Here is a 24,294-nt window from a genome sequence, read left to right on the forward strand (position 1 = left end):
CCGGCGCCTCTAAGGGCCTGCGCAGGAAGCGCAGCGCGCTCCGGCTCACCGGGCGGAAGCGCTGCGCGGGGCCGGGCGGAAGCGCTGCGCGGGGCGCGGTGCCCGGAGGAAGTGTGGCGCGGAGGGGCGGCGGGCGCCAGTGCGGCTGCGCGGTCGGCCGGCGCGGAGGTGGCGGAGAGAGCCGCTCGAGGCCCCGCGGTCCCGGGTCGGGGCCGGGTGGGAGCGCCCCTCGTGTCCGGGCGCGGTCATGGCGGGCGAGGAGGTGGTTCAGATCCGCCTGGAGGGCCGCTGCTACCCGGTGAGCAAGAGGAAACTACTGGAGCAGAGCGACTACTTCCGCGCGCTGTACCGCTCCGGCATGCGCGAGGCGCGGGGCGCCGAGGCCGGCGGCCCCGAGGTGCAGCAGCTGCGCGGCCTCAGCGCGCCCGGCCTGCGCCTGGTGCTGGACTTCATCGATGCCGGCGAGGTGCGCGAGGGCGAGCTGCTGGGCACGGCGCCGGGCGACGAGGACGCTGACGAGGCGGGCCTGCTGTCCGGGCTGGTGGAGGCCGCCTCCTTCCTGCAGGTCACGGCGCTGCTGCGGCTGCTGCTGTCCCAGGTGCGGCTCGGTAACTGCCTAGAGCTGCACCGCCTGGCGCAGGTACACGGGCTGCCCGACCTGCAGGAGGCTTGCCTGCGCTTCATGGGCGCCCACTTCCATCAGGTGCTGCGCCAGCCTCACTTCCCGCTCCTGGCGGCTGGGGACCCCGGCCTGCTGCAGAAGCTGAGGGAGGCCCGCATGACGGGAACACCAGTACTCGTGGCTCTGGGGGACTTCCTGGGGGGGCCGCTGGCGCCGCATCCCTACCAAGGGGAGCCCCCATCTATGCTCAGGTACGATGAGACTATGGAGCGCTGGTTCCCGCTGGCCAGCAACCTTCCTCCCGACCTGGTGAACGTCAGGGGCTACGGGGCCGCCGTCCTGGACAATTACCTCTTCATCGTGGGTGGGTACAGGATCAGCAGCCAGGAGATCTCCGCCGCACACTCCTACAATCCCAGCACGAATGAATGGCTCCAGGTGGCCTCCATGAATCAGAAGAGGTAAGGGATGGAGCGGAGTCCGCCTCCCTTTGATTCCTGGTTCCTGCACTCCTTCCGGTGTGTTGGGTGGGATGACATCCGCAGGAAAGCTGCTGGCTTCTAGCCAGCAAAGCTCCCAATGAACAAGGAGAAGTAGGAGCATGCAAGGAAGAAGAGACCTCAGCTCAGCTTGATCCCTTAGCTTTCTTTCAGGTACTACGCCTTCATGTACAACCCCCTACTTTACCTGTGTCCTGGTGCAAAGAAGTTTCCAAGAACAGTACTTTAAAAGAAAACCGCTTCTCGTGTGTTTCTTTTTTGTTTTCCCACTGTGTTTTAGAATCTAATCTCATTATAAATGACACACTGGGCGCTGATGTTTGAGGGCTTTTGTTGTTTTCAGTAACTTTGAAGCCCTTAACACTGTAGCGCCAATCCTTGATCAACAGCTAATCATTAAAAAATTATTGATATGTTATATAGGATTCCCTGCTGCTTTTCTCTCTTTTCTTTTTGTGGTACTGAGGATTGAACTCAAGCCGTTGTACTGAGCTACATCCCTACACATTTTTAATTTATTTTTTATCTTGAAGTAGCGACTCACAAAAGTTCGGAGGCTGCCTTAAACTTGAGATCTATCTGCCTGTCTCAGATTTCTGAGTAGCCGGCGTTACAGATATGTGCAGCATACCTGGCTCTTTCTTTCTTTCTTCTCTCTTTTGCCTTTTTCTTTCCAAAGTTTCCATCATTATTGGTCCCAAACTTGAGCTAAATCAACTACTGCCATTCCTTGATATCAGGTATCTGTGGGGAAAAGGATCCTTTCAAATATCAGAATTCATAGATGGTCAAGTTTCTTTTATAAAGTGAAATATTTACATACAACCTCACCCTTTCCTCTTTACTTTTGTCTCAAGATTACTTGTGATTTGTAATACAATGTAAATACCGTGTAAATAGTTGTTATGCTGTATTGTTCAGGGAATAAGAACAAGAAGATGTCTGCACATTTTCAGTACAAAAGAAATTTTCCTGTTTTCAATCCCTGGCCGGTTCAATCCACAGATACAGAGCCTGCATATATGGAGGGCTGAGTGTATTTTTCCTCCATTCCAGCTGTCTCCCTTTTCATCCTGCAACTTCCCATCTCCTCACGAGAAATTTAAAGGTGGTGGTGGTGGGAGGGTAAGTTGGGCAAGGAGCCAGCAAACAAGTATGGAAACAGCGGCAAAGACTGAGTGTAGCGGTAATTCCACCTCTCGGGTTGAGACAGGACGATTGCCCAGGTTTGAGATCAGTGTGGGTCACATAGTTCGAAGCCAAGCCGGTGTGAACTACATAGCCAAACTGTCTCCAGAAGAAATAAAGATGGTAGGGCCCAAGATGCTTCAGACTCGCCATTCACAAGCGAGGAGAAGAAACATTGTGAACTAAGAAAGGTATCTTCCAGTCTGCTGTCTTCTGAAGCCCCACTGTGGACCCTGCCCTAACATGTAAAATAAGAGTTGGGGACCCAGAGCTGGACCAAAGAAGTCTTAATGGTATTAGGGGGTGTGTAATACACAGTCCACTTAAAGGTCTCCCTACATCAGAGTTATCTGGGGAGCACTGGCTTTGTTTCTCTTGGAACATAAACTTCATTTTATGTCATGAATTTCTTAAGTTCTTTGTCATGGAATAGCTTTCTCATCAATTTTGAAAGATAGTTTTGCAGGATTAATCAGTCTTTGGAAGTCGTTTTATTCTAAGGCTTGGGACATTTCATTCCAAGCTCTCTTGGCCTTTAAAGTTTGTATTGAGAAGTCTGTTGTAATTCTGAGAGGTTTACCAATTATAAGTAATTTCTTGCATTTATCTAACGGTTTTTAAGATTCTTTCCTTGTGTTGGACTTCTGAAATTTTGGCTCTGATGTGTTGTGGAGGCTTTTTTTTTTTCCGTGATCGTGTCTATTTGGTGGTCTGTATGCCTCCATATATCTGTATGTTAAATTCTTCCTCCATATTTGGAAATTGTTTTGCTATTTCCATAAACCCTGATTCTACGCTGTTTGCACTGTCTTCTGATTTTTCACTAATTCCACTTAAGTCTTTGCATGATCTGTTAGCTGTTGTAGCCATTTTACAAGTTCTGGTTTTTAAGGTGTCTGCGTAATTGCTCTTTGAAAACATCCCTGTCTTCTCCTCATGATATTCTGTCTTCACATTGGAGACTTCTGCTGCCTGTACTTTGATTAGAATTTGTAATAGCGTGGATTTGTGTTTTGGTGCTTTCTATTTGGACTCTCTTTTCTAGCTGGTCCTTCATGTTTTATATTATAATGTTTGGCACAGCCATCTTTTTCTTACTGTTTCCAGTAAACTTGCTTCCATCGTCTAATTACATTTTTGAACTGAAGTAACATCTTATTCGTTTGTTTTTTTCTCCACTTTTATGCTTTCCATAGTGTGGTTTATTTATTTTTTCCCCATCAGTTTCTGATGGATCAGTTTTGGCAGTCTGGAGTGCTTGGAGGGACTTTTTGCTTGGTGTTCTCGTGTTACTATTCTTGTGTGTGTGTGCACATGTGTGCACACGTGCAGTGTTTCCAGGTTAATTGTAGTGGAAGGCTTCATTGCTACCTCTTTATTAAGCAACCTCTTTATTAAGTGTCTGCTTCTCTTTTTTTTTAAAGTAGTCAAGTATTGTGTATTTATGTGCTTAGAAAAATAGCGTATGACTTGAAAAAAATGAAAAAAGCAAATGTCTATAGGTGTAAATATATAAAGATAAAACGTGTGCATTATATACTTTATACCAATTGAAGTGTGTTGACATTGGGAAAATCCATAGTATTTGAATATTGTGTGTATGGGATGTGTATCATACATTTTTAAAATTTATTTTTGTCTTTTTGAGACAGGGTCTTGTTATGCAGTTCAGGCTGGTCTTGAGCTTACTTTGTAACCCAGGCTGATCTCTAACTTGCAGCAATCCTACCTCAGCCTCCCAAGCACTGGAATTACAGGCATGGCCACCACACCCAGCTGTATATTTGTTTTTGCTCTAAAATTTTCAGGGTATGCTAATTATAATAACATGATATTTCCACTTAACAGTGTACAGTATCTGCTTTTTTGCTGTTGACAAATAAAGCTTTACCTGTCTTGTTAACAGCTGTATAGCTTTCCAGCCTGTGGGTATACCATGATTCACTTAGTCTGTCCTTTATTCATTAATGTTTTTGTTGCTTTCATTTATGTTTATAAATAAGACTGTGTGGGATGACCTGTACATATGTATATGTTATTTTAGTGGGTACATATGAATTAGTCCCTTTTGGAATTATGGAATGCCTGGGTAGGTGGGGCAAAATGTATGAACATACAGAGTTTTAGTAGCTCCTGCCAAATTGCTCATCAAGAATCTAATTTGCATTTCCATCTCTAGTGTTTGAGATTGCCTGTTCACTAGACTCTTGTCAAGGTGAGATTTTCTCCCCCAGGCTAATGGGCAAAAATACTAATGTGATTTTTCCTGATTAGAAGAATGATTACTGTTTTCACATGTTAATTGGTTATTCTTTTTGTAAACAAATAGTTTTTGCCAGTTTTAAAAATCAGCTTTTTCATATTCGTTTTAGGTTTACATACATACATAACACACACAGATCACTTGTATATTATGATATTGGAAGTGTTTTAATCGATTTTTTTTCTGTTTTGGTTCAGAAATGAAGTCCCAAATGAGTAGGCAGGTAAAGTCAGTGGAGGACGAACGTTTTTTGTTAGTGTATTTTGTTTTGTTTTGTCTTGCAGTACTCAGAATTGAACACAGGGCCTACTACATACTAGGCAAATGCTTTAGTGCTGAGCTATTCCCCAGCCCTTTACAGTTTTTAAATTTTGAGGCAGGGTATTGCCTGGTTGCCCAGGCTAGGCTCCAAGTTGCTGTCTTCTTGCTTTAGGTTTCTAGGGTGCTGGGATTATAAGTGTGTGCCACCAAGCTTGGGTGGGAGTTGATAAACCAGGGAGCTAGCTACTCCCCGCCCTGCTCCCACTTTAGTTACACCTATGTCCAAGAGAAAATGAGGAAATGGTATCTATTGTTAGATATGTTAGCAATTATTTTTGTTTAAAAAACAAGCAACTCATTTCCTGCTTCCTGTGATACCTTGGGCAGAGGGTCCTCATGTACAGATTCTATATAGATTCTTTCTTTGTTTCTTCCTTTCTTTCAGGTCTTTTTGAGACAAGATCTCACTGTACAGTTCAGGCTGACCTTGGGCTCACTTTGTAGCCCAGGATTGTGTGGAACTCACAGTGATCCTCCTGCCTCAGTCTCCTGACTGCTGGGATTACAGGTGTGCACCATCTCGCCCAGCTTCTGTATAGTCTTAGTCTTCATGGTCTTTTAGAGAATGACTTTTCACTTTGCAGAATATGCATACTTGTACTGACCTGCAGAGTCGCAAGCGACTGCTAGAGCCCAAGAGAAACAGTTGCACAGTGTCTGTGACCTGTCCTGTGTCCTGGCCTCTGCTCACAGTGAGTTGAGTTCTCACTGTGAGAGAGTTGAGTGGGGAGCTTGTAACCTCTGCCTTGATGCCATTGTTCAGCACAACTTCTTTGACTTATTTTACCTTCTTTCTATGACATCAAGGCTCATGAATGTCCATTAAGTATTTTCTATGAAAGTTGAATCATACATAGTCTAGAGCAGTTAGATTTTCCTGGTCACATTCCAGTAACATACTGCATTAAAAGAAAGTTTCCTGTAAGCTTTGTGATGAAAATGACAGGAAGTAGTATTATGAATCTAGAAGGACAGTGGGGCAGACGAGCCCACTGTCATGTGGAAATGAATATCTAGGAAGCCATCTGGGACAGCTTTCCCTTTTTGGACCATAAAAGGATCTTATTTTTTTTCTTGTTAAACATATAAGTTAAACTATAAATTGTGGATCATGAGATGATTTTACTAATCCTGGTGTTTGGGCAGCTTAAAGATTTCAGTCTTCTATAGAAGTTAGGTAGGTCAGGCATAGTGGTGCATACCTGTAATCCCAGCACTCAGGAAGCAGAGACAGGAGGGTCATTGCAAGTTTGAGACCAGCCTACGCTATAAAGTGAGCTCAAGGTTAGCCTGAAGTGCATAGCAAGAACCTGTCTCAAAAAGAGAAAGAAAAAAAAAAAGAAGTTGGACAAGTACCTATGGAGATCAACTTCTGCCATTTTCAACAGGCCTTTTTCAAAAGAAAACTTTGTATGCTTTCCATATTTGTGAACTCTTTGCGGGAGAAAAAGGGTTTCTCCAGATTTTAAGTTGGCAATAAAGGCAGTTTTTGTCTTTGTTTTTTTTTTTTTTAAATCGGTACTAGGGATCGAACTCAGGACTGCCTGCTTGCAAGGCAGGCGCTTATGCTGCTGAGCTAAATCCCCAGCCCCAATAAAGGCAGTTTTAAAGAAATAAAATTTTGCAGTTAAAAAAATAAAAGCAAGCAACTCAACAAAATCTTTTGGCTTGTCCTCTTTTTTTTCTTTTCCTCTTCCCCTTCCTTTACCCCTATTCTTCCATCACCACCACTGATGCACCTCCCAGCCCTTTTTGTATTTTAAGTCAGGGTCTCTTAAGTTGCCTAGGTTGGCTTCAGCTGTTCCCTGCTGCCTCAGCCTCTTGAGTAGCTCAGTTTATTGGCATATGCCATCGCACCTGGCTGTGATATTTTTGTATGCAGAAATTTTAGTTATTTGAAGGTGGAATTGGTCATGTGTCCTATGAATTTTGTATCATGCGTAGAAGTCTTTTAAAGCTAAAAATACAGAAACATTCATGTGTATCATGTGTGCATGTGTGTGTGCTCAGGTATGTTGCAAAACACTTTTATGCTTTTAACTCAGGTCTGACATCATCTGTACTGGAAGGTTCTTTACTAAATCCCCAGTTAGCCTGCAAGGCCCCCCGCTGGGCTTTATTTAGCAGTATTTCACAGCCCGATCTAGAAGAAACTGTGTATGTGTCTCTCCCTTTTGACTTACCTGTTGCTTGTGTATGTTGCATTGTGTCCTGTGAACATGGTATGCAGTGGTTAAAGTACATGATTTTTTAAAAAGCTGTAGAATATCTTTTTTATGTTATTGTAAGGGAACTGAATGTATAGTTTTATTTTTGTCTGTTAGTCATTACTTGGACAAATGACCTGACACACAATTTAAAGAAGGAAAGTTTCATTTTGGCTATTTGAGGTTTCAGCCCATGGACAGCTAGATCTAAGTCAGAACCTTGTGATGGAAGGGCAAGCCGGCAGAGGAAGGCTGCTCATCTGGAAGCTGCACCCCAATGGCGACCCCTTCTGTCAGGCCCCACCTTCCAGTAGGCTAACTGACCTGTGAACTCTTGGTGGATTAATTGATTAACTTCCTTGTTGTGAGGTCACCTGTAGAGGCCCTGCCTCAGAACACTGATAGACCCTGCCTGTTAAACTGTAATTATACTTTTAAAGTGTAACCTTACAGTGAGTGAACTTACTGATCATTAGAGCAGCTGAAAAATACCAGTAGCTAGTACTTAGTTACGACCTCTTTGTTGGGAGAACCCTTCCCATGATGTCAGTTCCTGGGGACCCTGCAATGAGTCCCCAGTGTCCTGCCTGGAGTTGCTATGGTGCATGACAAGAAAGGAAAGAGAACAAGAGACAAAGTGGATCACCAGTTGCTCTCATGGAACAAAAGGCCGTGAATCTTCAACTAACTAGCATTTTATTAGTCCGTGTAAGGGAGGGAGGAGGGTGCTTTTCCTGCTGCATCACAGCAGAGGTAGAATGGGCAAGTTTAACATCCTAAAAAAGAAACAAGCCAAGATCCATCTCCACACCTGGTTGCTAATCTCACTGACCTAGAGGAAGTGAGATTTCTGCATTCCAAAACCAGCTCACAAGGCTGGCAGGGTAAGGAGAACCTAGGACAGATACTATGGCAATTTACAGTTCATGGTCCTCAACACCTCTGTACCATCTTGCATATTTCATGTCACTTGTGTGCAAGTATAATAACCAAAAAATGTTAGCATCCAGTGAATGCTTGTTCCCTACAGCATGTTAACTGATAACAATGATAAAGTTTTATAGAGAAAACTTGAGATGAAGGGCCACATAGCACTTTAGTTTGGCAATCATGATACTATTATATCTGAAACATTTGAATGTCTCAGTAGAGTAGCTCTTTAGTCAAGAATTTGAATGACATAATGAAACTATACTCACTTTGTTCTTTTAGCCATTTTTTTGTTACCAGAATAATTACTCATGTCTATTCTGTTATTATTAGAGTGGTATTATCTGGACTGTACAATATTTAGATACCTTTTTACCTTACAACACAATTATATAACAATGACATAAGCATAAGCTTGAAAACATACCTGTATCATTTGGCTGGCTGTCTCATGCTGGCTTGAAATGTACCTTTTAGCCCAAGTAGCTGAAACACAACAGAAAGATAGATATCTAAGTCTAGAAGAATACAAATAAATTCAGCAACTAGTAACTCCATATATAAAACAATAGAGGAGCCTGCCTGCAAAGAGAAAATGTACCATCAAAGAAAAGAAACACTATAATCCTCCAGTGTTCATAACCTATCATTTCACAAAAAAAGGGATAAAAAGCCAAATATAAAATCCAAGGCATAAACAACTGGCAAACAAGAATGACAGTTTCTGATTATCTAATTGAGTCATAATCTATTATCTATGAAGCAAAAGCAGGCTCTTACCTCCTTCCAGTTATCTTGGTGGGACCTTCAAAATGATACAGGGGAAAAATCTGATAGATGTCAGACATGCCAAGGTGTTCCCCGAAGTACAAGAATGAGTTCTGAGAACCAGTGGAGGTAAAGAGCGGGAACAGCAATGGCTCCTGAGAGATAGGAGGGTCGAAGTTTAAATGAAAAGCGTTTCTAGACCTTTGGATGCTTTGTCCTCTGTGGTGGATCCCTGAATAGTGAAAAAGAAAGAAAGCTGTGCACCGATTCACTACTACTCTAATTAAACTTTGGGCAACAGTTTAAATTGCTTTTTGTGGTTTTGCTTTTTGAGTTTCTTGGAGGTGGCTGTAAGTAGCAACAGTGATTGCTTCTGTTTCTAACTTCCTGCTCCTTCCTTTAGACTCTAACATGGTTGAACTTCTGTAATGAAAAGAAAAGGTTTGCCAACAAACCTCTCTGTCTGTCGGGTTGTTGTGATGGGTTTGCTCCTCTTGAGCTTTGGTCTGGGTTAGGTGTTTTCCCAACTATAAGGTGTTACTTCAGATTTCATGTTCACAGCACTCCAGGAGATGTCTTATTATTGACACTGTTTCTTTAAAGAGGAATGGAGCTTAGTAAGTTAATTGACTTATACATAATCGCAGAGTTAAGTTGTAAGCAATCTTTGCCTCAGTAGCCTACATGTAGCAGATGCCTCTGCATTAACGTTTTTGGAATGTTTCATATTTTGTGTTACTTAGTTTTCAAGGACTTAAAGAGCCCTGGTGTTTTTATTTTTTATTTTTCATTTTATGATTTTGGACCTGGGAATAAATTCCAGCCTTGAGTGGAGTAAGCACTTGTGTTTCCACTTAGGTACACCACCGCCTAACAGGGCTGCTCTGCTCTTTTCTTTTCTTTTTCTTTTTCTGTTTGTTTCTTTTTCTCTTTCTCTCTTTTTCTTTTCTCCTTTCCCCTTCCCCCTCTTCCTTTCACTACCAAATTCTTTTTTCCACATTTTATCATCCCGTGTTTTGATACATAACAATTATGTTCATCTTAGGGAATTGGTACATAGTATGGTACAGAGCCTGCAGTACATTCAGCATCTTGATCAGTTTTACCTCTACCTCCCTCTTCTTTTCTCTTTACTCCCAGATTTCCCAAATCCTCTTAACATTTTCATAAAAGTGCGTCCCTGTTTCTTACAGTGTATGCCTGTGTGTCTATCTGTCTGTCTCTGTCTCTCTTTTTTCTTTAAGTTAGCCCAGGCTGGACTCAAGCTTGGAACAGTCCCCCTGCTTCAGCCTCCTGAGTGCTGGGATTGCAGGTATGCACCACCATGCCCAGCTTTATATTTCTTATGTAAGAGAAACCATGTAATGTTGAAACTTCTTTGTCTCTTAGTATGATGGTCCCAAAAGCCATCCATTTTCTGACAGATAATTCAGACTTATCCTTTATGGCTGATACTCATCCATCTGTCTGTGTATCTACCTACTTATCTGTGTATCTATCACACTTTATCTGCTGATGGACAAATCACTTCTATAACTTGATTCTTGTGAGTTGTGCTGCTACAAACCTGAGTATTCATGTGTTACTGTACAATGAGGACTTCACAGCATCTCTTTCAGAAAGATACCTAGAAGAGCTATGAAATACAAATTTCTGTTACTAGTTTTAAGAGGACTGTCCATAGATTTCCATAGAGATTACATTCCCACCAACAATAGGCAGGTTCCCATTTCCCCATAATCTTACTGGCACATGCTTTTTGAGTTCTTGGTGATAGCCATTCTGTCTGGAGTAAGATGAAGTCTCAGTGTTTGTTTTGATTTGCATGTCTCTGATGGGCAAAGGTACCAAGCACTTTGTCATATACCTTGTTGGCCATAGTTCTTTTGAAGAATGGCTATTCATTTCAGTTGCCCAGTTTTTGATTGGGCCTTTTATTTGGGGGGTGTCTATAATTTTTTTAGATTTTTATATATTTTAGATATTAGTCCTCTAATGAGTACATGGCAAAATTTTTTCCCCAAGTTGTGTCTTCCCTGTGTTGGTTGTTTTCTTTGCTGTGCAGAATTTAAATTTGAAATGTTCTCATTTGTTGATTCTTGGTAGTATTTCCTATGCAATTGATGTTCCGTTTAAAAAGCCCTTAGAGTTTTATTGGTTAGTATCAAGTCTGAGAGTATAGGCATCTACTCTAAAGATGCTAAGATTCACTAGGATACCCATTCTGGTTTGACTATTACATGCTTTTGAAGTCTTATAATGTCTCCAATGTTTTGTTTTTATTGATTTTGTTCTGTACTACTATGTTCAATTTTATTATGCCTGATGATGTAGACAGTTCTATTGAAGATAACAAGAGACATCATAGTAACCACAGTAGATCACCTTGTAATGTGGTTTTAATCATGTGCTATGCCCATCCTTTTATTTGAATGACCCCATTTTGTGTCCTTTCTCATTTGGTTTTGTTCTTTTCAAAATAAAATTTAAAAAAAGTTTTTTCGGTTTTTATCTTCCAGCAGATTAAGTGTTTTCTGATTTTATATCTAGGTCTTCGATTTATTTTGATTTCATTTTAGTACAAGCTAAAAGGTAAAAGATCTAAATTCAGTCTTCTGCATGTGGATAGCCAGTTTTCTCAGTGCTATTTGTTAAAGAGGCTATCTTTTCTGCAGCATATGTTTTTAGCTCCTTTGCCAAAAACAAATAAGCAAACAAACAAAAGATGGCTGAAGAAGCCGGGGTACTGTTTTTGCATCCTTAGTTCTTCTAGTGAATAGGTCTGTTCTTGTTCCAGTGTTAGGCTATTTTTATCATTGTAGTTTTGCCGTGTAGCTTGGAATCCGGGACCGTGATACCTCACGGTTTCCTCTTTTTGCTCAGGATTGCTGTGGCTATTCTGGGTCTGCACTGTTCCCATAAAAATTTTAGGATTTTTTTCCAGTTCTGTGAAGAATGTTGATATTTTAAGTGAAATTGCACTAAATCTATATGTCATTTTGGCAGTACAACTGTTTTAACAGTATTCGTTCTGCCTACTTGTGAACCGGTGATACCTTTACATTTCTGATGTCTCCTTCACTTTTTGTAGTTTTGTTGTGGAGCTCTTTCACTTCCTTGTTAGATTCACTCAAAGGTATTTAATTTAATTTTATTTTTTTAAGTTTCTATTAATAGGATTGTTTTCCTAATTTCTTTCTTGGTATGTTCATTCTTGGTATACAGAAATGCTATTGGATTTTTTGTGTTGATTTTACATCCTGCCACTGTTGGGTTTCTTAATTCTGAGTCTTTCAGTGGGGGAGTTTTTGGATCATTTTTGTAAAGGATCATGTCATTTTCCAGTAAGGGTAGTTTGACTTCTTCCTCTCTATTAATATCTTTCTTTTGCTGATTGAACTTTTTATTTAACTTTTTTTTGTTTTTGTCTTTTTGAGATAGGATTTTGCTATGCAGTTCAGGCTGACCTTGAACTTACTTTGTAGCCCAGGCTGGTCTCAAACTTGCAGCAGTCTTCCTGCCTCAGCCTCCTGAGTCCTGGGATTATGGTGTGTGCCACCAAGCCTGGCTGAGCTTTTTATTTTATATAAGTGATATTCTTCTTTTCACCTCCTGAACATAGTATGTCTGGGATCATACACTGGATAACTGATAATTTCTAAAAGTAATTGATAGCTCCGATGCATACCTTTACTGTTGAGGAAGTGAAGAGGGGAAGTGATTTTCAGAAGATTTTAAATGAAGTGCTGAGTGGTGACAATTTGTAGATGAGAGAGCACTTTGTACAGAGTTCCAGAATACATCATCGATTGCTGTAACTGGTGCATGCAAAAGTGAGTTTTCCCAAAGTGAAGGAACTTAGGCTTAGGTGGCCCAGAGAAGCACACTGGGAGCACAGTAAGAAGGGCTTTCTTTCTGCAGGTTTATTCTGAATGCCCGAAGCAGTGCTTTTGTTACTGCCTCTTTACAGGTAGGGAAACTGAAGCACAGATACGCAGACATTCAGCCATTGTCCAAGGTCACATAGCCATTGAAAATTGAAGCTGGGATTTCCTTGTGCAAACCTGAAGTCAGAACCCTAACAGCATCCCTCTTTAATGAGTGGTCTGTTTGTAGGTGGCAGTTTTATCTTTAAGCAAACAGCATTAATAAATGCCGTTTCTTCTTTGCAAGTGAATTTGAGCATGTTAGAGAGGTGGGATTGTTTACTCTTAGCTGCCTCTTCAGCCTTCAAAAGAAGCCCCTTACCTGTTTGCTTAGGACAGTGATTATGCTGGATGAAGAGTATAAGCTTTTCACTTTAGAAAATTTATTATCTGTGTACCTTTGGGGAGCAGAAATAAATTGAGGGTTCACAGAATGTAGAACCTATTTACAAGCTTGATTTCCTTTGCTTCCCTAGATTTGCAGACATAGAGAGGGCACCGTGTGGGTTTTAAGGACCATTGGCAGCAGGAATGGTAAGCAGTGTGTAGCAGGGACCCCCCAGTAACTGCCATCTGGGCAGGAGACCGTTGGCATGAACAACGCAGTGGCCAGCTGGACTTAGTGGACAGCGCGAGGCTCTGGCTGAAGAGCACTCTGTTCAGCTTGTGATTCAAAGAGCAAAACAGGACTCAAAACACATTTAAATACAAACACACAGACACTTTTTTAAAAACTCAACTTTTTAGTAGGTGGTTATTACCTACTAAATTACCATGTATTTACCTATTACCATGTGTTTTTTGAGGCACTGGGGATTGAAACCAGGACCTCTTGTATGCTTGGCAAGTGTCTACGTTAGAGCTTTACCCCTAGCGCTTTAAAATAATGTTTTTATTTTGAGATAGTGTGTAGCTAAGTTGCTCAGGCTGGCCTCAGACTTGTCATTCTCCTGCCTCAGGCTCTTTAAGTATCTGGAATTATGGGCACATACTACCACATCCAGCTATAATATAGAGTCACCAAAAAAATGAATACATCAAGAAAAGAAAAATTGTATGAATATTACAATACCGAATTCATTGAGACATCCTGGGATTAATGCAAATTATGTTTGGCACCTGCATTTTCAAGAGGTGCTCAAAGTGGTGGACATCAGCTTCCAGACATTTCTTAGTACATTATATACATTTTTTGGTGGGCTCTATATTTCTGGCCTATAATGTATCAGTGATTATTGAACACCTGTTAGGAGACCAAGATTAGGCTACTGTTCACTGCTACTGCTTAATCTGACCCCTGACATAATTTCTGTTTTGTTTTCATAGGTGGCGTCTACTCTCAGGATACTGATATTTTTGAAGAAATCTTTGTATTAGGGTTCGATATGGCCTTGGGACGTACTTGGTTTGTCTTTAATTTGCACAGAAAGCAAAAAATCAAGTGATAGTATGCATTTCTGCATGATGCTTTCTGGAAAACCATTTGATATGACTCCACTCACCTTGTGACAGATCTTATCTGCATTTTAGAGATGAAGGCCTGAGTTGATCAGGCACAGACTGCTGCTTAGGAGCAGAGCTGGGCCTGGGGCTTGGGCCTCCTGATTTGTGCTCAGGTTTTTCGCTGCTGCTGCTGCTCAAACTCCTTCAATTTATGACTGTTACGTATGGCACCGCTGGCTGACCTAACATTCCCGAATGTCTGCATTTCCTGCTGTCAAAGGATAGATTAACTCCTAGACGCTATATTCAAGCAAGTTAACTTTGTCTTCTCAACTCAAAAGTAATGAGGCTTACCTTATATCTGAAGCAGATGAGTAGCATTTACTTCTTTACTGAATATAGGGCTTGAAACCAGTGTTAATTTAAACGTTGTAGGTGTGTACTTTTGATAGAAATATTTATTATTTATAAATACCTTACAGTACTGGAACAGAGTATTTTTAATTAGTTCTGTGCTTGTGCCTCCCAGTTTATATTTTATGGAGCAGTTTACATTGCTCTCTGGGGGGGTGGGGGGTGCGACTGTGGCTCAGGCAGGCAGTGAGGGGAGTATGGGAGCAGGTCCTGAGCCAGGGCGCTGAGCCAGGCAGGTATCCTGAGAGGAGAAGACAAAGGTGTGGTGTGGCACTTTTTCTCCCTAACGCTCAACATTACAAAGAGCCTGAAAGAACATATCGGCGTCCCAGTGTGTGCAGGGAGTTGTTCCACATCTCTTGCTGGATATCAGAATCCATAAACAGGTACGGTGGCAGGGCGTGCCTGTGGTCCAGCATTCCAGGGCTGAGGCAGGAAGATTCTAAATTTGAAGGCAGCTTTGACTAGATAGCAGGACCTTGTTTCCAAACAAGCAGAGAAACACGACAGCTTACCTTGTGTGCTCAGATCCCCATGGCAGAGGGGTACAGTATTTGCGTAGAACCTGTGTGCCATCTCCTGTGTGCTTTAAGTCATCCCTAAAATATTGATTGTACAGTGTAAGTGCTATGTAAATAGTTTTGCTATATTTTAAAGGGGATAATGGAAAGGGAACAGTCTGTCCATGTTTAGTACAGATGCAGCTCCCCACCCCAATGTGTTCAATCCATGACTGCAAAACTGTGGTCTAGAGGCCCACCGTTTGAATTTAGTGTTCACAGTATATCTTTGGTACCTGCCCTAAAACTATACAAGATTAGTTCTTTTCATTGAACTGCTTGTCTGCACCTGTCGGTGTGTAGATACCCGGCCTTCCTGCGGGACCTGGAGGATGAGAGGCCCTGAACTAGAGCCATTCTGTCATCTTCTGTCCTTGGCAGCGTAACTGCCATCGTGCAGAGCTTATTTTCTTTAGCTGACAGCAGACTCCACACTCTGCTGTAGTCATTCATGCTGTTGTTATACTTGTTCTGATTTTGTGTTCTGGGCTCTTGTGTCTCTTTCAGGTCTAACTTCAAACTTGTGGCTGTTAATTCAAAACTCTACGCCATTGGCGGGCAGGCTGTTTCTAATGTTGAGTGCTACAGTCCCGAGCAGGATTCGTGGAACTTTGTGGCACCGTTACCAAATCCCCTGGCCGAGTTCTCTGCTTGTGAGTGTAAGGGGCAGATCTATGTCATTGGAGGCTACACTACCCGAGGTAAGTGAAGGGCTGGGCTGAGCATTCTGCATGTGTGAGCCCTAGCAGCCTGGGAAGGAAAATGGTGGCCGAGTGTTGTTTTCTGTATTAGAAGCCCCACTTTTACACACCTGAATGGAGGAGTCCTGTATCGTGGGTTAGTTTTGGACAGGAGGGCCTTGGAGGACCTGATGTGAGCTTGAAAACTGAACAGCCAGGGAAGCGAACTTGGGTTTCCTTTCTGCTCCTGTGAAGCCAGCCTCAGGGTCAGCTGCGCCCTGGCTCGGCCCACGTGGTGGCAGCTGCTCAGGCTTGGCTGCTCTCTGACTGGGACAAGGCTTTGGAGGGGGGCAGTATGTGGGCACCCATCTTAAAGATGCCCGTCTGCCGTCTGGCACTATGCTGCTGGGGATTCTTTGCGTTCATTTTCCCCCTTCATGAGCAAATATATCAGGTGTGTATTCTAAAGGCCTGGCCCTATGTAATCATTCCCATATCATTGGAGCTGTAGGAATATAAGAATATTGTTTCTTCTAGTCAGCAAGAGTGATTATGTTATCTATTAAATTGTGCATGAGTATTTTTCACTTTTTTTTTTCTTTCTTTGAGATGAGATCTCAGTGTTGCCTAGACTGGTTTTAAACTCCTAGGCCCAAGTGATCTTCCTGTCTCAGCCTCCTGAGAAGCAGGGATTACAGGCCTGAGCCACTATGCCCAGGTCAGGGAGATCCCCATGGTGTCAACACTGTTCAGTGTTGATCCCCCCACCTTCTTACCTTCTTTTTCCCTTTCTCTTTTTCCCTCTCTTCCTCCCTAACCTGTTTTATGGCACTGGAGATAAATCAGGGGCCATGTACTTCTCTGCCACTGTCTCAGTCTTGCTTTGGTGAGCATTTTATGGTACGTAACATGGAAATAAAGACTTCTTCAGCTGCTGCACTTGGTGGGGACTCCGGGTGATGGTGTTAGGGAGCAGCTTGGTGGTTGTGGAAGGGACCATGAAGCATGGCTAGGGAAATGTGCACCTCCCTTCTCTGCCCTCTCCTCCCCTGAAGCACTTGTGTCCAAGTCTCTCTTGGCCCAGGAACCGTACTTTGCATTTGGTCAGTCTGATGGTACATAGCCCAGAACTTACAGGAAAGGTGTAACTGGACTCGGACATCTAGCCACACTCAAGTGGCTGAGTGACCGTTGTGTGTCAGAAGGGGTAATAACCCAGCGTTGATGCAGCGTGGTGTGGGCAGGCCAGGGCTCTGTAGCCCCTGCTGGTGCCAGGCACCAGGCTGCAGGTGACCAGATGCCACCTTGTGAAGGGCAGAGTTAGACACACTAATATAATATTCAGTAGCTGACAGATTTTTCTTTACCATATCCAAAAAAATAAATGTCTTATTTTAGGGATTTATGTTAGAGAGATAAATGTAATTTTTTTTTTTTTTTTTTTTTTTGGTCTTTTTCATTTTTATTGGTACCGGGGATCAAACTCACGACCACCTGCTTGCAAGGCAGGTGCTTATGCCGCTGAGCTAAATCCCCAGCCCCCAAATGTAAATATTTTATGATCATTTCACTTTTTTCTTTTCCTCCTTCCTCCCTTTCTCCCTCTCTCTGTTCCCCTGCTCCTTCTCTCCCCTTTCTTTCAACAGCGAAATACTTTGCCATTTAGCATCCTGACTCCGCGGGGAGGATGGTGGGCAGTGCAGCGTTTTCCTGTGGGTTCCAGAGCAAGTTGGCCCAAGGTTGATACTCTGAAATAGCAGACTGGAAGGCAGGAGTCGGGACCTCAGAGTCCTGTGCCTCCTACAGGCCATAGGGGAGGCTTTTTTCTCTCCTTGTCCAGTCTCCAGTATTCCCTGGCCAGGTGCTGCCCCGACCTCACACGACCTCGTCTGTCTGGTCTCCTCTCCTGTCTTGTATCAGGACACTTTTCACTGGAGTTGGGGCCAGTCTGGGGGCTCCAGAATGGTTGCATCTTAAGATCTTTGTGTCTGCAGAGACCCTTTTCCATGTAAAGTTGCGTTCTCAGGTTCTGAGGGTCAGGCAGTGGGCAGTCTTCCCAGGCGCCGTGTCAGCTGCTGCAGCTGGTGGTGCCGGTGTCCTGTGTTCCAGGAGCGGCCTGGCAGAACACTCAGAGCATTGCAGCAGTGAGGGGTTTAAGTTAGCTTTTCTCCACATTTTCATCACTGCAGAGCCATTTTCCATGCCCTTCTCTAGTGCCCTACCCTCGATATAATTGCCAGATTTTTCTTTATAAATAATGAGGAAAAAATTGAGACTTGGCAGGTATTTCCTTTACCTTCAGCTTTGGTGTCGAGGTCCCAGTGATTATATGCCTAGATGGCAGAGTCCCACTCGTCTCTGTTCTCTTGGGACAAGAGTAGCTGCCCTGTTACAGACCCTGAGCACTTCCAGGGTTTGACTGCGTGTGCGGCCTGTGACCCGACCTCACATACACACGGTCTGCTGCTCTTTTAGCAGGAGCTGTGAGCACCAAAGCAGTAGTGCTGGTAGATTTCCTACTCTTCCATGACCCTGGCTGAACAAATATTCCTTCCATTTGACCTGGAAAACCCTTGGTGTGTGTTTGTAGCTTCACAAGCCACCACTGCTACGCCTTCTCCCTGAGGCCACCCACCATGGTTCTTTGCTGGGTTCCATCGCCAGAGACCATGTTGGGAGGGCTGGGTGATGCGGATGGATGGGTGTTTGTGTAAGGGTTGAAAACTCATTTTCTTGTCCAGAGGGCAGGGCAGCTGCTCGTCCTCTGAAGCCGTCCTCCTCCTGCTTGCTTTCCCTAGCACTTCCTGATGTTCCTTGTCCCGACAAGTCATCTTGTTAATTATAAAAAAAATAGGAAAATTGGGACTTAAAGAGTTTTACTCTGTGGGTTTCTTAAGTGAGACTTCAAAGATTTATTTTTTAAAAATTAATTTTAATGGTACATTTTTTTTTGGTACCAGGGATCAAACTTATGACCACATGCTTGCCAGGCAGGCACTTATGCTGCTGAGCTAAGCCCCGGCCCAGTACACTTTTGATGTACATAATGTCCACATTCATCAAAGGGCGTGTGTGCCTGTGTAAACTGTATGTTGATTCGTTATTCCCTTCACTTCCCTTCAATCCTTCTTCCCTGCTCCCTTTGCAAAACTGTGTTTCTGTTGTTTTCCTTCCATTCTTGTTTTTTTTTTTTTTGTTTCATTTTTCATCCCTATTCCTTCCCTTCCCTCTCCTTTCTTCTCCTTCCTCTTGGAACATTTTCTTTCTACTTCCCACCGTCTGTCATCCATTTTGGTCTTTATTTACCTTTTGGGTTTCTCACACAAAGAAACAGTGTGATATTTAAACATGTGTTTGATTTATTTCATTTCAAATTAAGCTCTCAAAGTGTATCCATTTACCTAAAAATGTCTCAAGATTATCTTCCTTGTAGCAGTGTAATCCTCCATTGCATATAAAAACCACTCTCCTTTATCTATTCATCTGCCATGGGCTTCTATGCTGTTTCCAAGATTAACCTGTTACACTTTGTGCTGCTGTACCAGCACTCAGGAGGCTGAGGCAGTGGGATAGTCATAAGTTTGAAGCAGGCCCGAGCTCTATAGTGAGTTTAAGGCCAGACTGAGCTACAACAATAACAATAAAAAATTGTGCTGCTATAAATATGGATGAGCATATATCACTGTGCTGTGATGCTTTTAACTTGAGAAGGTACCCAGAAGGGGGCAATAGTTCGATTAAACAGAACCTCTAATCCTACTTTTTTGAGGTTTCTCCACACTGATTTTCACAGTACTTATACCAATACCCTACACTGTCACCAACAGTGGACAAGATTCCTTTTTCCTTACAGCTCTGCCAGCGTTTGTTATTAATAGCCATTCTTTCTGGAGTTACATGCAATCTCGGTGTTGTTTTAATTTGCATCTCTCAATTCTTTTTTTTTTTTTTTTTAGGTAGGCTCTTGCTGTGTAGTTCAGGATAGCTTTGTACTCACTTTGTAGCACAGGCTGGCCTTGAACTCCTAGGGATCCTCCTGCCTCAGCCTCCTGAGTGCTGTGATTACAGATGTGAACCACCACACCCAGTCTGATCAGTGATGTTAAACATTTTTTTGTCTGTCACTTGTACTTCTTCTGAGATGTGTGTAATCATTTTTAGTTTGGGTTTTTAATTTTGAGGTGGTCAGATTTTTAATTCTTTATATATTCTAAACCTTAGTCCTTTGAGGAGTAACTGGTAAAATTTTTTCCATTGTGTGGGTTGTCTCTTCATTCTATTGGTAGTTTCTTTTTTCTTTTTTTTTGGTACCAGGGATTGAACGCATGACCTTGCACTTGCCAGCCAGGCACTAATGCCACTGAGCTAAATCCTTGGCCTCCAGTTTCTTATTTTTTGTTTTTCTTTTTGTTTTTTGTGACAGGGTTTCATTGTATACTTCAGATTGGCCTTGGATTCACCTATGTAGTCCATGCTGGCTTTCAACTTGATAATCCTCCCGCCTCAGCCTTGTGAATGCTAGGATTACAGGCCCAGGTTTTGGTGGTTTCTTTTGCTGTGCAAAAGCTTTTTAATATATGATCCTGGTTGTTGATTCTTTGTAATATTTCCTGTGCGATTGGGTTTTTTTTTCATAAAGTCTTTGTCTGCATTTATGTCTTCAAGAGTTTTACTTATTCTGTCTTTAAGCAGATGGTTTCTCTTTTACTATTTGGGGCTTTGATCTATTTTGATTTTTAGTTTAGTGCATGGTAAAATACATGGGTCTAGGTTTAATCTTCAGCATGTGGGAAGCCAGTTTCCCAGCACAGTTTATTAAAGAGGCTTTCTTCCAGTGAAGATGTTTGACCCCTTATCTTTGACTAAGGGGCCTAGTGAGAACCGCCCCTGAGCATCCCCAGCAGGCATCCCTCGGGCTTCCTGCGTGGTAGTCACCCATCAGGAGCACTTCTTGGTCACACGTAGCCTAACTCCACTGGGCCGTCCCCTATGCCAGCTTCCTCTGCAGCTGCAGTAGAAAGGCGTGTGCTGAGCTCTGAACGTGGTTGTGCATCAGGACAGCTTCCCACAGCTGTGACAGTTCAAAGGTTTCCATCAGCACACAGGCACGTGCCCATGTTGGCCTCACCCTGCCCTCCCTGGTAGTACTTGACATCAGATATGGCTGTGGAGCTTTTTTCTTTTTATCCCAGGGCCTTCACACTGAGCTACAATTAAAAAAAATTTTTTTTTAAAAGAAAAATACCGTGATAGGGTCTTTCTTGCTAAGTCACTAAGTTGTGCAGGCAGGGCTCAGAACTGTGAGCCTTCTAGAGCTGTGGGATTGCCTGGGGTGAGTGAGTTCTTCTGTCTCACAAGCAGGGGCTGAAGGAGAGTGCGGTCCTGTGGGAAATGAATGGTCTGTGTATCTCTTGCTCAGTACGGGCATTGAACCCAGGGCTTTGTGAATGCAGAGTAAATGCGCTCTTCCTAATTTAGAACTTCAGCTCTTTTCGTTTGGAGACAAGGTCTCACCAAGTCACCTGGGTTGGCTTGAACTTCTCATCCTCCATACCAGCAGCCACAATGAGGGGCGCTTGCCCCGTACCTACTAGGCTCTGTCTTTTCCTGCAGCTTGTATAGCAACATCAGTGCTGTAGGCTTCAGTTGTATGAAGTCTCCAGGCCAACCTGTCTCTTCCACTGATAGCTTTTGTTGCTTGTTTAATAATAGCACAGAAAGTTTATTCTTACTGGCAACGTTTTTTTCTTCCGGAGGCTAAACTAATTCTTTCCTTGAGAAAGAATAATAAGAATAACTAATAATAACTAATAAGAAAACCTCAAAAATCTAGACAGTGTAAATTTCACAATTATTTTTCAAAAAGAAAGGATGTAGTACTTTTCTTTAAAGAAGGTAACTTAGTCATTAATTAAAAATGATTAAGAAAATAATAATGACATTATTAAAATATCAAAATAGCCTTTCATCTCTTTTTAAACACATATGGATCTAATTTATTTCATGTATTAGTATGGTCTCAAGATGCATCCATTTACCTATTAGTCTCCATTTAGTCTTTATGACTGAGTAGTACTCCATTTTACTAAAAAAATCTTTTTTTAATCCATTCTTTGATTGATGAGCATTCGGGTTGTTTATAAGATTTAGCTATCACAAATTGTGTCAGTATGAACATGCATATACATATATTGCTGTGGTATGATGTTTTTTATTTAAAAAAAAAAGAAATGATGCAGAATTTTTAAAAGATAGGAAATTAACACTGATTAATATATTGCATATTGTTATCTTAGAGGTAGTTCAGGTTATAAAATTTAGGCACAAAAATGATCAACAAATAGTGAAAGCACAAACTTTGAACTAATAGATTAGTAGTATAGCTATCTTGTATATATACATACATACATATATATGTATATGTATACTTATATACATATAATCTTTTGCCTTTTCTTCTTTCCTTTTGTTCCAGTTGTTCTTTCATTTTGAGTATTTTTTTCCCTTTCAATCACAGTATCTATTGTACATTTTGGATATTGCTACTGTTTCAGTTTTTTTTTTAATTAGGGAGACAATATGATATTTACAAATGTGAATTTGATTTATTTCACTTGTGAGTATGGTCTCAAGTTGCCTCCAATTACCAGTAAAAGCCTTGAGATTATCTTCCTTTATAGCTGAGTAATATTTCCTTGTATAAAAATACTACATCTTTTTTATCTTTTCCATGCTTGGTGGGCATTTAGACTATTTTGAAGATTTAGCTATTACAAATTGTGCTGCTATAAACATGGTGCACATATATCACTGTTGCATGTCATTTTCAATTTTTCTGGGAAAATACCCAGAAGGAGAATAGCTGGATTGAATGGGACTTCCATTCCTAGTTTTTTGAGAATCTCCACACTGATTTCCACAGTGGCTGCACCAGTCTACACTCCCACCAACAGTGGAGCAGTGTTCCTTTTCCCCACAGCCTCGCCAACATTTGTTATTAGTTGATTTCTTGATGGCAGCTATTCTTTCTGGACTGAGATGGAATCTCAGCATTTTAATTTGCATGTAATTTGCATTTCTTTTTCAAATAATGTCGAGCATCTTCATGTATTCATTTTTCCTATGTATTTCTTCATGTGAGAAGTACGTATTCATCTTAGATGCTCATTTCTGGATTGGGTCTTTCGATTTGGGGGCCCTGATGCTTTTGAATTCTTTATATGTTCTAGGTGTAAGTCCTTCGTCTGAGGGACAGCTGGCTGAAGTTCTTTCCCGTTCTGTGGGTTTTATTTTCACTGTGTTGGTAATTTCTTTTGAAGTAAAAAGCTTTTTAATAAAATGAGATCCCAGTTGATTCTTTGAAGTATTTACCATGTGGTTTGTGTTTTGTTCATGAACTCTTTGCCTATCCCTGTCTTCAAGATTTTTACCTACCTTGTCTTCCAATAGATTTATTGTTTTGGTCTTAATATTTAGATCTTAGATCCATTTTCACTTTAGTGCATGGAAATAGATAAGGGTCTAGTTTCAGTCTTCATCATGTGAAAAGCCAGTTTTTCCAGCACCTTTTATTAAAAAGGCTATCCTTCTTCCAGTGAACATGTTTAGCCCCTTTGTCAAACATAAGGTGGCTGAGTGTCTTTGTAGTTGTGTTTGCATCTTCTCATCTGTTCCATTGATCCTCAGGTCTGTTTCTTTGCCAGTACCATGCTGATTTTATCACAGTAGCTTTGTAGTATAATTTCAAGAGCGGGACTGTGATGCTTCCTGCCTTTCCCTAACTGCCCAGGATTGCTTTTGCTATTCTAGGTTTCTTCTGTTTCCAAATGAATTATAGGTTTTGTTTTCTCTAGATCTGTAAGGTGTATGTTAATGATATTTTGATTGAAATTGCATTAAATCTATCTAACAGTTTTGGGAGAATGGCCATTTTCACAATGTGGGTTCTTCCCATCCAAGAGCAAGGGATATCTTTCCATTTTCTGACATCTTCGTCAATCTCATTTTATAGAGTACTATATTTTTCAATGTATAAGTCTTTTACATCCTTTGTTAGGTTGATTCCTTAGTATTTCATTGGATGCTATTGTGAAAGGTGATATTTCCATAATTTCTTTCTCAATGAGTTTGTTATTTGTGTACAGGAATGCTATTGATTTTTGAATGTTGACTTTGTATCCAGCCACACTGCTAAATTTACTTATTAACTAGTAGTCTTTTGATGGGGATTTTGTGATTTTATTTTTAAATTTTAAAGATAGTAAAATACAACAAAACAAGACAGAACAAAGCCAGTCAAAACAATGCAGCAAAATTGGTACAGAATTTCTAAGTAGGATACTAGGAAAACAACAATCGCTACATTAGGATATCTTGTTATCTTCACAGTAAGTTGTTTGTTCTGTCAGGTATAGCAAAATCAAACCAACCCCCCCCCCATAAAACCAGTCAAAACAGAATGTTGAATAAAGC

General features: G+C 41.8%; 1 protein-coding gene across 2 annotated transcripts in view; it reads left to right on the forward strand.

Moving 5' to 3' along the window:
- Positions 1–102: 102 nt before the first annotated feature.
- Klhl42 (kelch like family member 42) overlaps positions 103–24,294 on the forward strand; it is a 30,637-nt gene continuing 6,445 nt past the window's right edge. Inside the window, exons 1-2 of one of the 2 annotated variants that reach the window (XM_003466732.5) lie at positions 103–1,083; positions 15,650–15,843. In XM_003466732.5, the coding sequence (XP_003466780.1) occupies positions 248–1,083; positions 15,650–15,843 (1,030 nt within the window). In that variant the 5' untranslated portion in view covers positions 103–247. Of the gene's footprint in view, positions 1,084–14,767; positions 14,969–15,649; positions 15,844–24,294 lie in introns of those variants that run through there. The other variant, XM_063254468.1, reaches the window with a different exon arrangement.

This window comes from Cavia porcellus, unplaced genomic scaffold (assembly GCF_034190915.1).
Source record: "Cavia porcellus strain 051 isolate PalLab524CR breed Dunkin Hartley unplaced genomic scaffold, mCavPor4.1 scaffold_8, whole genome shotgun sequence".
Lineage (NCBI taxonomy): Eukaryota > Metazoa > Chordata > Mammalia > Rodentia > Caviidae > Cavia > Cavia porcellus.